This window comes from Cricetulus griseus, chromosome 4 (genome assembly GCF_003668045.3).
Source record: "Cricetulus griseus strain 17A/GY chromosome 4, alternate assembly CriGri-PICRH-1.0, whole genome shotgun sequence".
NCBI lineage: Eukaryota > Metazoa > Chordata > Mammalia > Rodentia > Cricetidae > Cricetulus > Cricetulus griseus.
The window spans coordinates 133,670,613-133,683,254 of record NC_048597.1 but is presented as its reverse complement, the minus strand read 5'-3'; the positions used below and the strand labels follow the sequence as shown (position 1 = coordinate 133,683,254).

The 12,642-nt window shown below is 51.2% G+C and overlaps 1 protein-coding gene across 1 annotated transcript in view; it reads left to right on the top strand.

Moving 5' to 3' along the window:
• Col5a3 (collagen type V alpha 3 chain) overlaps positions 1-12,642 on the top strand; it is a 51,795-nt gene that overhangs the window by 11,145 nt on the left and 28,008 nt on the right. The window contains exons 11-30 of the mRNA XM_035444199.1: positions 22-168; positions 2,636-2,749; positions 2,848-2,994; positions 5,107-5,154; positions 5,227-5,268; positions 5,756-5,818; positions 6,835-6,909; positions 7,006-7,092; positions 7,550-7,606; positions 7,699-7,752; positions 8,532-8,585; positions 9,276-9,329; positions 9,411-9,464; positions 9,642-9,695; positions 10,323-10,367; positions 10,488-10,541; positions 11,099-11,143; positions 11,272-11,325; positions 11,444-11,488; positions 12,575-12,628. Coding sequence (XP_035300090.1) covers positions 22-168; positions 2,636-2,749; positions 2,848-2,994; positions 5,107-5,154; positions 5,227-5,268; positions 5,756-5,818; positions 6,835-6,909; positions 7,006-7,092; positions 7,550-7,606; positions 7,699-7,752; positions 8,532-8,585; positions 9,276-9,329; positions 9,411-9,464; positions 9,642-9,695; positions 10,323-10,367; positions 10,488-10,541; positions 11,099-11,143; positions 11,272-11,325; positions 11,444-11,488; positions 12,575-12,628 — 1,347 coding nt within the window. The remainder of the gene's footprint in view (positions 1-21; positions 169-2,635; positions 2,750-2,847; positions 2,995-5,106; positions 5,155-5,226; positions 5,269-5,755; positions 5,819-6,834; positions 6,910-7,005; positions 7,093-7,549; positions 7,607-7,698; positions 7,753-8,531; positions 8,586-9,275; positions 9,330-9,410; positions 9,465-9,641; positions 9,696-10,322; positions 10,368-10,487; positions 10,542-11,098; positions 11,144-11,271; positions 11,326-11,443; positions 11,489-12,574; positions 12,629-12,642) is intronic.

The window sequence follows — 12,642 nt, the reverse complement described above, 5'->3', positions numbered from 1 at the left end:
TGATTAGAACTCTTTCCTCAGGCCCCCAAGGGTGAACCAGAAAAAAACACCCCTCGTCGCAAGGGCAAAGGAAAGAAAAAGGGGAGGGGCCGAAAGGGGAAGGGAAGAAAGAAAAAGAATAAGGAGACCTCAAGGCTGAGCCCAACCCCTGGAGCCTCTGAGAACCAGGTAAGAACCTGGGACCTCCCACTTTGCTCTTCATTGTCTGATTCCGACCCATTTCTGGTCACTCATCTTTGTATTGGTCCTCAAGGCTTGACACCTGAGCTCTGGTTCTCTCAGCCAAAGGGGATGCCAGGTCCTGTGTCAGGGGCTCTCCCATGTCTGTTCCACACAATCTCCAGTCTAGAGGAGCTGGAGGAGACACCTCTGAACACAAGAGGGCCTGATGATTCTTAATGGAATCATCAGGTGGGGTGACTGGTGCATCGGTTATTGTGCCAGTATGTGGGGTTCACTGCCAGGGGTCATTGGTGAGGGTTATTCCTTTGATGGCACCATTTGGGAACTCATATTGAAGTTCCAGCAGGGGAACACAGATACTCCCATACTCCAGCTTCAGGACAGACCCATGTAGAGCAGGGTGGGAGGAGGGGGACACCTGCCTAGCCAACTGACCAGCCCAGTCAGCCCTGGAGATCAATGGGATGACAGAGGGTGCTATTTAGTATTGCTGGCTGAGGATGCTGTTTATTGAGCTAAGTATAGCCAGTTCCTAGTTGGAGGTTTCCACTAGGAGGCCGTTAAGAAGGGTCACTGTTGGTGTTTTGGTGTTCTTTGTTGTGTGTGAACTTTTCCTGGGAAGACAGGGACAATAGATAGGGAGCCAATGACCTTAAAGGCAAGAACAACAGGGAACTAAGGTACAATTCCACTCAGGTCTAGCTTGGGGAACCAATGAGTGTACTGAATGTACTTACAGAGCTAAGGTGAGGGTTACAAACAGGGGTGTGGGTGACCTTTAAGACACCCTATGCATGGACGCTTACTTTCCCCTTGGCTATGCAAATGGAGTCCCCTTCAATTAGCGTTACACACTCTTGCCTTTCTAGAGATCAGGAGGCCATGTGCAGCCCAAGGAGAATTACAGATAGTTGGGAGAGAGGTATAGAAGAGAGTGGCTGGAATCTCTGATGAGTGGCCAATGGCCCTCCCCACTGCCTCCTTCTATAAAGGAATGGCCACAGGCTGGACCTTGAGGGTCTTTCATAGCCACAGTTGCTTTTGATGAAGGTGGCATAGCTATTAAGGATAGCGTTGGAGGACAGCATTCTGTACTAGTGGACCTGTTTCATTCCTATGGCTGTGCTAAAATATCCTGAGCAAGGATCTAGAGAGATGGTACAGAGGTTAGGAGCCCTTGCTGCTCTTGCAGAAGGGCACGGGTTTGGTTCCCAGGACCCATTTACCTGGCTCACAATAGCCTGTAACTTTAGTTCCAGGGGATCTGATGTCCTCCTCAGCGATCTGCATTCATGTGGTCCTCCAGCAAATGCACACACACACATCTGAAAACAAAACCCAAACCCGCCTATCCTGACCAAAAGCAAGTTGGAGGAGAAAAGGGGGCTTATTTCAGCTTAAAGTTTCAGCCTGTTGTTTTGGGGAAGACAGGGCAGCAACTTAATGTGTCACATCCACAATCGAGAGCAGAGAGAGAATAAACCCACGAATTCTTGCTTGCTTGCTCTCAGCTAGTTCTGCTTTTCTTGTACTGTTCAGAACCTCCTGCCTAGGAGGTGCCAGCCACAGTGGGCTGGGTCTTTCCACGGCAATTAACAACCAAGGCATTAGTTTAAGGTTAAGAGTTATTTGTTAGGGAGATTGCTAGAAGACACAATAGGATCATTTTTAGTGGAATAACTGGTTATTTCGGGGATCACTAAATAGTGACTTTTGTTGGATGATTCCACTGGTTGGGGGTCACAGTAGGCTCCCTGGATAGAAGGGTATCTGTCTGGAGCCTTTGGTGGCAATTATGAAGGTGGGGTTCACTTAGCAGTCATTAGTGCTTGGAATAATTTGGGTTAATTTTGTTGGTTATTCACAGGTGGATCACTGGGAAGGGGTTCTAAGTCATTGGTTGGGTCACTGCTTGAAGTCCTTGGTTAGAGGGGTCACTGGTTGTGAACCACACGTCAGTTCCAGATCTTTCTACCCCATATGAATTCCAAGAGTAACATGCCCTGTCAGCCCCTGGTTCTGACCTATACCCCTGTGGCTTTCTTTCTCTGCCTTGACCCAGTTCTTCTGCAGCTGTCCAGGCTGGAGGAGCTGCAGCCTGGCTGGCTGATGGTTGAGCTGGGAGAGAGCATGTGGGGCTGGGCTTCCGGAGTCTGGCCCTGAGTGCTGGCTCTTGACTGTAATCACTGGGCCCTGGAGCTGATTCAGTTCTGCTCCCAGGCCTGGGAGACTTGGCCCTGCTCTGCTCCTCCTGGATCTGGTTCTCCCTCTGGCCGCCTAGGACCAGTTGTGCCTTCTCCTCCACCAGCCTCTGTGCTCGGTGGAAGCTACCTCTGTCGACCCATCCCCAAATTGGGGGCTGCTCTAAGGGAGAGATCTGGCTCCTCTCTGGTCGCCTGTTTGTTGTGACTGGCCTTGCCCCGTGTCTGACACTCCTTCATACCTGCTACAGACCTTCCTTCACACCCCTGAGGCAGAGAAGCCAATTCCCCACCAGCCTCCGACTCTCACACCCTTGGCCGTCACCACCACTGTGACTATTGAACGAAATGCCACTGTCTTGCAGGTTGGTGGGGAGTGGATGGTGATGGGCCAGGAGGTGGGGTGGTGAAGGTGACAGATGTTAAGGTCAAGAGCAAACCTTGACATTCTCAATGTCCGCAGCAGGGATTTGACTCTGATACTGAAGCTGAACTCAGGACTCCAGAGAGTGAGGCTACTGAGGAGGAAGAAGAAGCAGGCGGCCCCACCATGCGCCCCAAGTTCCGGGCAGCAGAGCAGCCTATACAGACTGAGTTCCAGATCTTTCCTGTGAGTCTCGAGGGGCTGAGTCAGGAGACGGACTGTGTTTGTCTTGTGTCAACTGCCTTGGTGTGACCCTGGTGCAGTTGCAGCTGAAAATGTTTACCAAGCACTTAACAGTGTGACAGAGACCAGTGATGAAACTGGCTTTTAGTCTAAATAGGGTGAGAAGCCACTTGACTTCCAGTGGAACCCTGCTTTTAGCTCTCTGAGTGCCCTGCCCGCTGAATGGACAGTAGGGGGAGCCAGAGAGTCAGTGGGGAAGCTTGTGGTGTTAGCAAGCAATGTGAGAGAGAATACTTTGCTCCTGCTGGAGGCGCTTGTGATGGTTAGCATTGTCATCTCCACGGGCTCTAGAATCACCTGAGACACAAGCCTCTGGGGCATGCTTGTGAGGCATTATCTAGATTAGGTTAAATGAGGGAAGACCCACACTAAATGTGTGGCGCAGGCTCATGGGCTGGCGTCTCCTATTCAGTTAAAAGGAGAGACGGAGCTGAGCACCGCTACTCATTACTCTTGCCCAGCGTTGTGACTGTGGCTGCAGCATGACCAGTTGCCTCACGATGCCTTCCCTGCTGTGGTGGATGTTTCCCCTCAAAGTGTAAGCTGAAGCAAACCCTCCCACCACTAAGCTGCTTCTTGTCAACAGTTTCGTCACAGCAAGGAAAGTAGTGCAGAGAGTAGAGAAAGGCGTGAGGTAGGAGTGTGGTGGGACATCAAGTGAGCCGCAGGACAAAGTAGAAGTGAGTTCCTCTGGGGGTCTTGAATTTGTAGCGTCTGTTTGACATTCAAGTAAGATTTCAAACCAGGGTGGTTAGAAGATTCTAGAACTCAGGGGAGCCCATGTGGGCTGGGGAGAAAGGCTTGGGACTGACTCCTGAGCAGAGAGACAGGGTTCTTAGTGAAAGCCCTGGGTGGAAGCGCCTAGAGGGTCAGCCTGGTTCTCCTTGGTGCTGACCCTGACTTCTTGCCCTGTCACTCTTCTTGGCACTGTGACAAAATACCCGATAGAGACAACTTGTGGAGGAGAGGCTTGCTTTGCTCACATTTCAGAGGGGTCGGTCCACAGTTGCCTGACCTCACACATTTGCATGGAGCATCCTGGAGATGGGAGGGTGTCGTGGAGAGGATGCAGTCCCTGGAGAAGGAGAGGCAGGGAATGGTGGTGCTGGTTCTCTGCTGCCTGTTATCTCCCTCAGTAAATTCTCTCTGCAAACACCCAGACACACCCACAAGACCACAGTTATATCTCAACAATCTCCCAGGTGGTTTCAGTTTGTTTGTTTGTTTGTTTTTTGAGAAGGGTCTTATTATGTAGCCCCAGTCATTCTGGAATGTGCTACATAGACCCAGCTGACCTTGAACTTCTGGAGAGCTGCCTGCCTCTGCCCTGTACGGGCACGCCAAGTGGCTTGTCTTACTTAGGTGACTCTAGAGCCTGTGGAGGTGACAGTGTTAACCATCACATCTGTCCCCAGCAACGAGTGCTGGGATTAAAGTGTTTGCCACCACACCTGGCCTCTCTGATGCTACTTCAAATCCAGTCGCCTTTAACCCCAGCATGAAGAAGGCAGAGACAGGCAGATTTCTGAGTTTGAGGCCAGCCTGGTCTACAGAGTGAGTTCCAGGATAGCCAGGGCTACACAGAGAACCCTGTCAAACTCAATGAGGATAAGTCATCACATGTGTCAGGGGTTATAACTCTTTGCTTTATGGGTGTCACACTCTGACCAACTTCAGGGTTGAGTAAGGGCCCAGCATCAGTGGGTAAGAGGCAGGGCCATGATAAGGACCCTTGGAGCTGCGCCCTTCACCATCTCCTTCCACGGTGGAGTCCAGAGACTGAATTCAGGTCGCTAACTTGTAGGGCATGCACTTTTTTTTTTCTTTTTGGTTTTTCAAGACAGGGTTTCTCTGTAGCTTCAGAGTCTATCCTGGCACTCGCTCTGTCGACCAGGCTGGCCTTGAACTCACAGAGATCCCCTGCCTCTGCCTCCTGAGTGCTGGGATTAAAGGTCTGTGCCACCACTGCCTGGCTTAGGGCATGCACCTTCACAAACATCTGCCCTCATGTCTGTCTCCTTGCCCTCACGTCTCCTCTTTGCCCACTGTCCCCAGGGTGCTGGAGAAAAGGGAGCAAAAGGAGAACCTGCGACAATAGAACAGGTGAGAGGGTGGGGGCTGTGAGGAGGTGAGGGGCCTCATGAGAACAGGGGTCACACTTCTTTTTCCCTCCAGGGACAGCAGTTTGAGGGACCTGCAGGAGCCCCAGGACCCCGGGTGAGTACTGTTCCTAGTCCTGCATTCCACCCTCTACCCACTCTTGATTCTAGAGGCCCAACACAAATCAGTTATACTACCAGACACTCATGTGGCTGTTTCTCTCTCTCATCCTTCCTTCCTTTTCTTTTATAAAACCCAGGTTGGTCTTGATCTCACTGTGTAGCCCAGACTGGAATCCATCTCTTGATCCTTCTGCCTCAGCCTCCTGAGTGTGCATGGAAGGGATTAATTATAGTGTTGCCTGGAGGTTGTTAGATAGTGAGTCCTCAAAGGATGTGTCAAAAGAGGTCTATGGTGTGAAGTTGAGAGAGTTGCAGGTCACAGACCATGTGGCAGGGGGTGGTGGTGGTGGTGGTGGACGGGGAGGACTGGCTAAGAGGTAGAGTAGGGAGGCCAGCCTGAAGTCAAGGTCGCAGGTGGGTCAGAAGCCAGCTGCGCTCCAATTTTGCATTTCCGGTGACTTCTTTTTTCTCTGTCTTCACAGGGAATATCTGGTCCTTCAGGCCCTCCAGGCCCTCCAGGCTTCCCTGGGGACCGAGGTCTACCGGTAAGAGACTCCCCACTGAGTGTACCCCTCTGCAGTGGTGTGGGGTGTGTCCCTCTTCAAGGTGGGATTTCAGGTTGGGAGTGTGGAGATTGAGCATGGGCGGGGGCTGGAATTAGGAACACCATTGCTGAAGTGGTGACACTGGCCCTGTTGCTGATATTCCCCCATCTGTGACCTCCCATTGGTCATTGAGGAACTATCCCATTTTCCTCCTCATGCCTGTTTTATGTATCTTTAAATATTTTATGACATTTTAATTTATTTATTTTGTGTGTGTGTGTGTGTGTGTGTGTGTGTGTGTGTGTGTGTGTGTGTGTGTGCGCGCACGCGCACACACATGTTGGGTGGTGGTGTGTGCCCTGGCACCTGAGTGGAAGTCAGAGGACACCTTACAGGAGTCAGTTCTCTCCTTCCACCATGTGGGTCCCAGGGGATCAAATCAGGTCATCAGGCCTGGCAGCATGTGCCTTCACCTGCTGAGTTGTCTTGCTGGAACTCACTCCTTTAAAAATATTCATTTTATTTATTTATGCCTGTAAGTGTGCATATATGTGAGTGCATGTGTGTTCACACCTGTGCACATACAGAGACCAGAGAGGGCTTTGGATCCCTGAAATCTGGGTTACATTCCTTTGTGGCTGCTTGGCTTATCACTTGGGTGCTAGGACCCAAACTCCAGTCCCCTGTTGAACCACCCTTCCAGCCCCAATGAGTCTACATCTCTCTCTCTTTCCCCTACATGTCTCTGTCTCCCTTGTTTATCCATTTCTGCAATTCCCCCCGCCTTTCCTTCTTGAGTCTCTACTTAGTGTCTCTCTTATTGCCTTTGCCTCTGTTTCCGTCTCTTTGCTCTCTTCTCTTTTCCTCCTCAGTCTCTCTCTCTCTCTCTCTCTCTCTCTCTCTCTCTCTCTCTGTTCCTATCTTCCTTGGAGCTCTCCCTCTTTCTCCCCTCTCCCTTTCTGTCTCCCATCCTCACCTCTGCTCCCTTCATCCCTCTGTCTCACTCCCTCTCTCAGGGTCCTGCTGGCCTCCCAGGAATTCCAGGTGTTGATGGAGTCCGGGGTCTACCTGGCACCGTGATTATGATGCCGGTAAGGAGGAGAGTGTCCCATCCTCGGGGAGTGGAGTTCTGACTTCGGGGCTACCTTTCTGTGGACCTCTACTCATCATCACTAGTTGCTCCCTAGTTCCATCTTGCAAGCAGCTCATCATCAAAAGGGCCCCCAGTCTCCTTCCAGCAGGCCCAGGCGCAGGCAATACTGCAACAGGCTCAGGTGAGTGGGGTAACGGGAGTGAGTTTATATGAGGGACGGCAGAAATAAGACTCATGCAGGACTGGGGTGGGGGATACAGAGGACCTCTCTCCTGAAGATGCTTGCCTCTTTTGTTAGAGTAAAATCCTGAGTCTGGGTAGTTTATAAAGAACAGAGCTAATAATTCTGGAGGCCTCCTGGTTGGGTGCATTGGGACTGGTGGAGGGCAGACCATGACAAAACAGTAAATGTACTAGGACAGGACATTACTCTCATAAAGGTGCTGACTGCCATTGTGGGGACCCCAGCCTTCTGATTTCATCTAATCCCAGTCTTCCAAAAGGCCCCCTCAAAGTGTTATCAGCCTATGAACTGGGGGACACATTTGCAACCTGTGAATGGGAGAGGTGCAGGGCGAGTTCTTGTGTAGCGTTTCTGTGGTCTCCTGGGGAACTCTTGTTTCTGTCTGTCTTTACAGCTCTCCATGAAAGGGCCCCCTGGTCCAGTGGGGCTCACTGGGCGCCCAGGCCCTGTGGTGAGTAAGGGGTCTGCATTGGGGAGAAGGATACACCCCTGCCAGAGGACGGCATCACTCAAGCTGTGTTACCCCATCTCTTGTCTTCCAAGGGCCTCCCTGGATATCCGGGTCTGAAAGGTGAATCAGGAGAAGTAGGGCCACAGGTGAGATTGGAGGGATTTTTTGGGGGGGGGATTAGATGGGGAAAATTTCCTCCTAAGGATACAGGATAAAATGCCCGTTGGAGAAGACAGAAATAAACCTTTGAAATTTCTGCCCCTCCTAGAGAGCGATTTCAAATAGGTCCTGAGCTAGGGCCTGGGGCTAGGCTGGTAAAGCACTTGCCTAGCATGCTTGAAACCCTGGGCCACAGCCTCAGTATCACATAGACCAAGTGTGGAAGTGCAAAGCTGTCATCCCAGCACTTGCAGGTGGGGTGGCGGGCTACGGGGTGTTGAGGCTGGAAGATCAGGTGGTCGAGGTCATTCTCAGTTATTTAGACAGTTAGAGGCCAGGCTGGGGTATGAGACTCTGTCTCAAAAATAAATAAAACACCTTTAATCCCAGCACTTCAGTACCCAGAAATAGGGGTAGATTTCTGTGAATTCTTTTTTTTTTTTTTTTTTTTTTTTTTTTTTTTTTTGGTTCTTTGAGACAGGGTTTTTCTGTGTAGCTTTGGAACCTATCCTGGCAGTCGCTCTGTAGACCAGACTGGCCTCAAACTTACGGAGATCCACCTGCCTCTGCCTCCTGAGTGCTGGGATTAAAGGCGTGTGCCACCAATGCCCGGCTAATCTCTGTGAATTCAAGGCCATCCTGGCCTATATAGTGAGTTCTAGGCTAGCCAGAGTCACATGGTGTGAGCCTTGTCTCAAAAAAAAAAAAAAAAAAAAAAAAACATAAGCCTTCCTTTGTCATTCTTCCTTCTTGTTTCCCACTGTAGGGTCCCCGAGGATTACAGGGTCCTCCTGGACCTCCTGGCCGGGAAGGCAAGACAGTGAGTAACTTCTAGGTTCTTCAGTTGTGCTCTGCTCACCACCAGCACCTAATACAAACCCGGGCTTTGTTCCCTCTGGGTCTTTTGTTAGCAAAGGGACCTGAGCATTGAAGGCAGGTGGTGGATTTGCTACTGAGTGTACGATGAAGGGATCTGGCAGGTCATACTTCATAGGGACCTGAGAAGAGGGGAAATGCTTGGCCTGGGATCTGCAGTGTAGGCAGGAGCAGACGAGGAGCAGTCTGACATATAAAAGCAATCCTGCAGCTGGGCATGCAGTGCACACCTGTAACCCCAGAACTGGGGAGACCAGGCGGGAGAGCCTTTAACTTCTGCATAAGGTAAAGTGCTTACTGCTAGGTCTGGTGATCAAAGTTCAATACTGAGACTCACCTGATTGGAGAACAGAGCCGACTTCCAAAAGTTGTCCTCTTACCTCCATATGTGAGCCTAGTCAGTGTGGTGGCACGTGACTTTACTCTCAACATAGTGAGAGTAGGCCAACCAGGGCTATACAGTGAGAGCTAGACTCAACAACAACAACAACAAAAACAAACCAAAAAAAACAACAAAAAGAAAGTAGCCCCTGTGAAAGGAGTCAAAAAAGTCAGTCATAAGGATGACACTTGACATGCAGAGGGAAGGGCCCTGGGAAGTGTGTCCTTGACTTTGGCCTAACTTTCTTCATAGGGCCGAGCTGGAGCAGATGGGGCTCGGGGTCTCCCGGGAGACACAGGACCTAAGGTGGGTGTTGGGGCCAGGGCTGGTTGGGGGTGGAGAGTGTCAAGGTCAAGGGTTCAAGGCAACTGCTGTTTCTTCCAACAGGGTGACCGGGGCTTTGATGGCCTTCCAGGGCTGCCTGGTGAGAAGGGCCAGAGGGTGAGTGTGTGAGGTGCCCTCCCAAGTCCATGCCCTTGTCCCAGCACCCATCACTTCATTAGCATCAGAGCTTCACACTGTCTGAGCCTTCATGTCCCCACGCTGAGCTTTCTTTCTGAAGTGAGTGGTTCCTGCCCATGCTACTCCATTCAAATCCCTCCTCCTTCTCTGCTCTAGGGTGACTTTGGACATGTAGGGCAACCTGGCCCCCCAGGAGAGGATGGGGAAAAGGTAAGTTGGAGGAAAGTTTAGAAATGAGGCCAGCTTGGAGGGTCAGAAATCTAAGGATCAAGGACTTGGGTGATGGCTCAGCAGGAGAGCTCTTGCCTAGAATCCCTCAGTGTGCTGGGACAGTGACTCGGTAGAGCCCCAGAATAGAATCTGTCAGTGAGAGGCTGGGGGCGTGGCTCAGTGGTGTAGCATTTGCCTACTATGTATGAAATCCTGTTCTACTCCTAGCATTGAAAAAAAATTAAACAGGCCTGGCTGTGGTGGCTCACGCCTTTAATCCCAACACTCGGGAGGCAGAGGCAGGCAGATCTCTGTGAGTTTGAGACCAGCCTGGTCTACAAGAGCTAGTTCCAGGACAGCCTCCAATGCCACAGAGAAACCCTGTCTCAAAAAAAGAAAAAAAGAAAAGAAATTGAACAGAAGCAGGCTGATTGGTATCTGGGGACTGGCTAGGGCTGGATTGGAGGAGCAGGAAGCCCCAGAGGCCTCTGCAAGGCAGCATTGGAGCTGACAGCTTTAGGTTAGGATGTGGGATGGTAGGTTGAGGCCTGGAGTCTGTGAGACATTAGACTGACTCTGAAAGGGGCTGTACTTCCCCACTCCAAATAATGATGGCACTTTCCACAGGGCCTGCAGGGACCTCCAGGGCCCACTGGCCAGGCTGGAGAGCCGGTGAGTATTGGGAGACCCCTACTCCTTTGCTTGTGGTGGGGAGGTGATATCCCCTTGGGCCATGAAACTTCTAAGAGTATACACCTCTGATGCTGGGATTATGTGGCTTCTTCCTTGCAGGGTCCCCGAGGTCTCATTGGCCCCAGAGGCCTCCCTGGACCCCTGGGACGCCCGGTGAGACTCTTGCTGGCTGTCTGCTCCCTGTCTGTTTTAACCTTACCTGTCTTCCCTTACCCCAGCACCCCCATACTACGTGTGTGTGTGTGTGTGTGTGTGTGTGTGTGTGTGTGTTTGTGTGGCACTGAATAATCTCACAGCCTCCCTTTTCTCTCGATCCCTCTTTCCTTTCTGTGCACAACGCGCACATCCACGTGTGTGAATGTGGTTGCCTACACCACGGTGCAAATGAAACGTGGAAGTCCCGGGACAGTTAGGAATTGGCCTTTTTTCACTGTTTGAGGCTTTTTCTGTTGTTTTCCCACTGTGTCCCTGGGGCTTGCTGATCAGCTCCCTGTAGGGGATTACAAAGGCTAATGCTACCTGTCAGGCTTTTGCCTGGGTTCAGGGGATTCGAACTCAGACCTTCATGCTTGTATAACTAGTGCCTTTACCCACTGAGCCAGCTCCCTAGCTGGAATATTCTTTCTGTTGCCTGGTGTTTCCTTTTCTACATGTTTCTTAGTAGCTCGTACCCATATCCTGATCTGTCCTGGAATCCTCTGTCCTCACAGGGTGTGACCGGAAGTGATGGTGCGCCAGGTGCCAAAGGCAACGTGGTAAGTATCCCTTGCTCTTCCAACAGTCCGAGCCCACGATCATCTGTAGCCTTGTCTACTTGGAACTTTCCTGATCCTTCACACTCGGAACCTTCCTGGCTTCACTGAACCTACCCCTTTCCCCACAGGGTCCTCCTGGAGAACCAGGTCCTCCAGGACAGCAAGGAAACCATGGCTCCCAGGTTCAAGCCCTCTATCCCGACGGTGGGGATGTGGTGACAGGCTGAGCCCCAGTCCTGCTTTGCCCAGTTTTGCTACCCACTCACTTCTCATGATTCCCTCACCCTCTTTTTATCCCAGGGTATTCCAGGCCCTCAGGGGCCCATTGGCACTCCTGGGGAAAAGGTAAGTGGCTTTTCTCATGTCATCAGGAGAAGCTTCTCTCAAGGGCCCCTTTGAGGGACTTCCTCCTGATGAATAGTTACATTCCAGAAGCCAGCCCAGAGTAACAAGAGTGGCATTGTTGGGGGAGGGTTTCCAGGAGAATCTCACCAGGCTGGCAGACAGAGGAGCTGTTGTTAGCACAGAAGCCCACATAGAAGGGACTCCCAAGATGCTAAGGGGGTTAGCCTTCCTGGGGACCAGAGTGCTCTGTCTTTGTCCCTCTGCACATCTGTGGCTTGCTTCCCTGGCAGATACACTTGTGTGTGTACCTGTGTGTGTGTGTGCACACCCGCATGCAAGTGTGTGTGTGTGTGTGTGTGTGTGTGTGTGTGTGTGTGTGTGTCCTGGTTTGCTTCTCTGTTGGTGCAGTAAAACACTGATTGAGGAGGAGAGGGATCATTTGACCTATGCTTCCATGTTCCTGAGGGAAGTCAAGGCAGGGATCTGGAGGCAGGAACTGAAGCAGAGGACATGGAGGAGTGCTGCTCATTGGTTTTGCTCAGCCTGCTTTTTTTACACAGCCTGCTCAGGGTGATACCACCTACAGTGGGCTGTTCCCTTCCACATCAATCATTAATCAAGAAAATGCCTCATTTCTGGCAAACATCTGATAGGTCCCAAGATGGACACAGCACAGCAATCAGATCCTTCCAGGAATGGAAACTGGGACTAGGAGCACCTCAGGGCCACCTAAGCCCTTCCTTCTGAAGCAGTGGGTGGGATGTGCTTTCCTTCCTTCCTTCCTTCCTTCCTTCCTTCCTTCCTTCCTTCCTTCCACTCTTTCTTTTTCTTTCTTTCTTTTCTTCTTGTTTTTCAAGACAGGGTTTCTCTGTAGTCCTGGCTGTCCTGGAACTCACTCTGTAGACTAGATTGGCCTCCAAGAGACCTGCCTGCTTTTGCTTCCAGAGTGTTGGGATTGAAGGCTTGTGACACTACACCCCCAGATGTACTGTCAAAGAAAGGAGTCTTAAAGGTGTAGCATACCCCTGCAGTTCTAGCAATTCAGAGTATGAGCCAGCCTGGATTAGACTGTTCCTTTTCTTTCAGGGACCCCCAGGAAACCCTGGAATTCCAGGTGTCCCAGGAGCTGAGGGCCCCCCGGTAAGAATCAGGAA